The following is a 1,389-nucleotide window of genomic DNA, read 5'->3' as shown; positions in this document are numbered from 1 at the left end:
AATCTGGGAAGTTATCGTTGGTTTTTATGCTGTGATGAGGAAACTTACGAGCTCAGTTAGAGGTAACAAACAGTGGTTATGATATGCTCTGTGTGATAGGAGGTGGCGCGATTGCTCGGTCACACATTCGTGTTTGTTATACTGCAGATTCGTATACCACATTCTCGTGCAGCTATGACTGGTAAACACTACTCTGTAGATCACTGAGTTCGTACATGCTTCATTACGTGCAAGCCTGGCTTCGTGTAGCTGAGAAACTTTAGATTTTTTTGAGAATTTGAGGTTATTTGATTTGCGGAGTTTTTTTTAATTTTTTAAACGGTTTTTTCGCGCATTTTTTAGTGGTGGTTTTTGTTATTTTGTATACTCCTTGTATAAATAACATGACTATGGAGTTTCACCCGTTTTACGTGAAGTGGCGTAATACACCGTGAAAAACGCTATATTCGCGGCGCAGTAGTCGTGAAATATGTTTCTCACTAGTGTTTTCCATATCACTAGGGTGGTGAAACTTGTATGTATTCAATATGTGGTTCAGGTTCTGCAACGTGGGAGGAAGAATTGCAGTTGTCGAGAATTGAACCCGAGATCGAAGAGCCAAGTGTGGTTGTGTGCAATACGCCTGTAATTCTGACAAGACCGATAACAGTGTATCTCAAGCTTAATAACAATGAGCTTACTTCTCTGGCTGGTCTGTCGGACTCACTGACGGCAGTGATGATTAAGCACACTGAGAGGTAGTCTTTGAGTGATCATTCTATCTGTTTTTGATGTTGCTGTTGTTGTTTTAGACTGCAAATTCTCGATCTTTCGTTCAATCGTCTCACGCGTGTTGATGAGGAAATTTTGGAGTACCCGAACTTGCAAGCTATCTATTTGCATGGCAACCGAATTGACAAGTAAGGGCAGAGTTGGTGAGTCGTCGCAATCAGAGGAATTTCGTCTTTGAATGGTCGCTGGTCGTAGTGGGTTGAAGTATGGTTTTCATGGTAGAGGGTTTTCGATGTGGGAGTTGATCGGAATATCGACGCTATCTTGTAGTTGTTGAAGCTTTTAGCAAAATTTGCGCGGTTTCTGAGACAATCGCTGAGGTTATATATACTATCAATATAACATATATTCAAGATTCGTAAAGTCCACAGAATCGAATGATATAGATGTGAAAGCAGCGCCACAGATATGGACACCTCATCCTCTCTAGATGCTACCCGTGATATGGAAGATTCTTGTTCGTGTGGGTTGAGAATGTTCTTGTTCAACTCTCCCTTGCCATTGATCACGTATACACTTGATGTATGTATTCACTTTTTGTTCGTCATATGTTCTCACTTTTACTGTTCGAGAGAACTGCATTTGGGTAAGTCCGACTCTGAAGGAGGATGTATGCTG

At 41.2% G+C, this 1,389-nt stretch overlaps 1 protein-coding gene across 1 annotated transcript; it reads left to right on the top strand.

The window, feature by feature from the left end:
• Positions 1-538: 538 nt before the first annotated feature.
• Positions 539-903, top strand: Pmar_PMAR018849 (hypothetical protein; the record flags this gene model as incomplete). Its single annotated transcript, XM_002782563.1, has 2 exons — positions 539-737; positions 792-903. Coding segments are annotated over 2 exons (311 nt in total), but the record flags the coding sequence as incomplete, so codon positions are not given.
• Positions 904-1,389: the final 486 nt, after the last annotated feature.

Source organism: Perkinsus marinus (assembly GCF_000006405.1).
Source record: "Perkinsus marinus ATCC 50983 genomic scaffold scf_1104296938798, whole genome shotgun sequence".
Taxonomy (NCBI): Eukaryota; Perkinsozoa; order Perkinsida; family Perkinsidae; genus Perkinsus; species Perkinsus marinus.
This window is presented reverse-complemented; position numbering and strand designations above follow the sequence as displayed.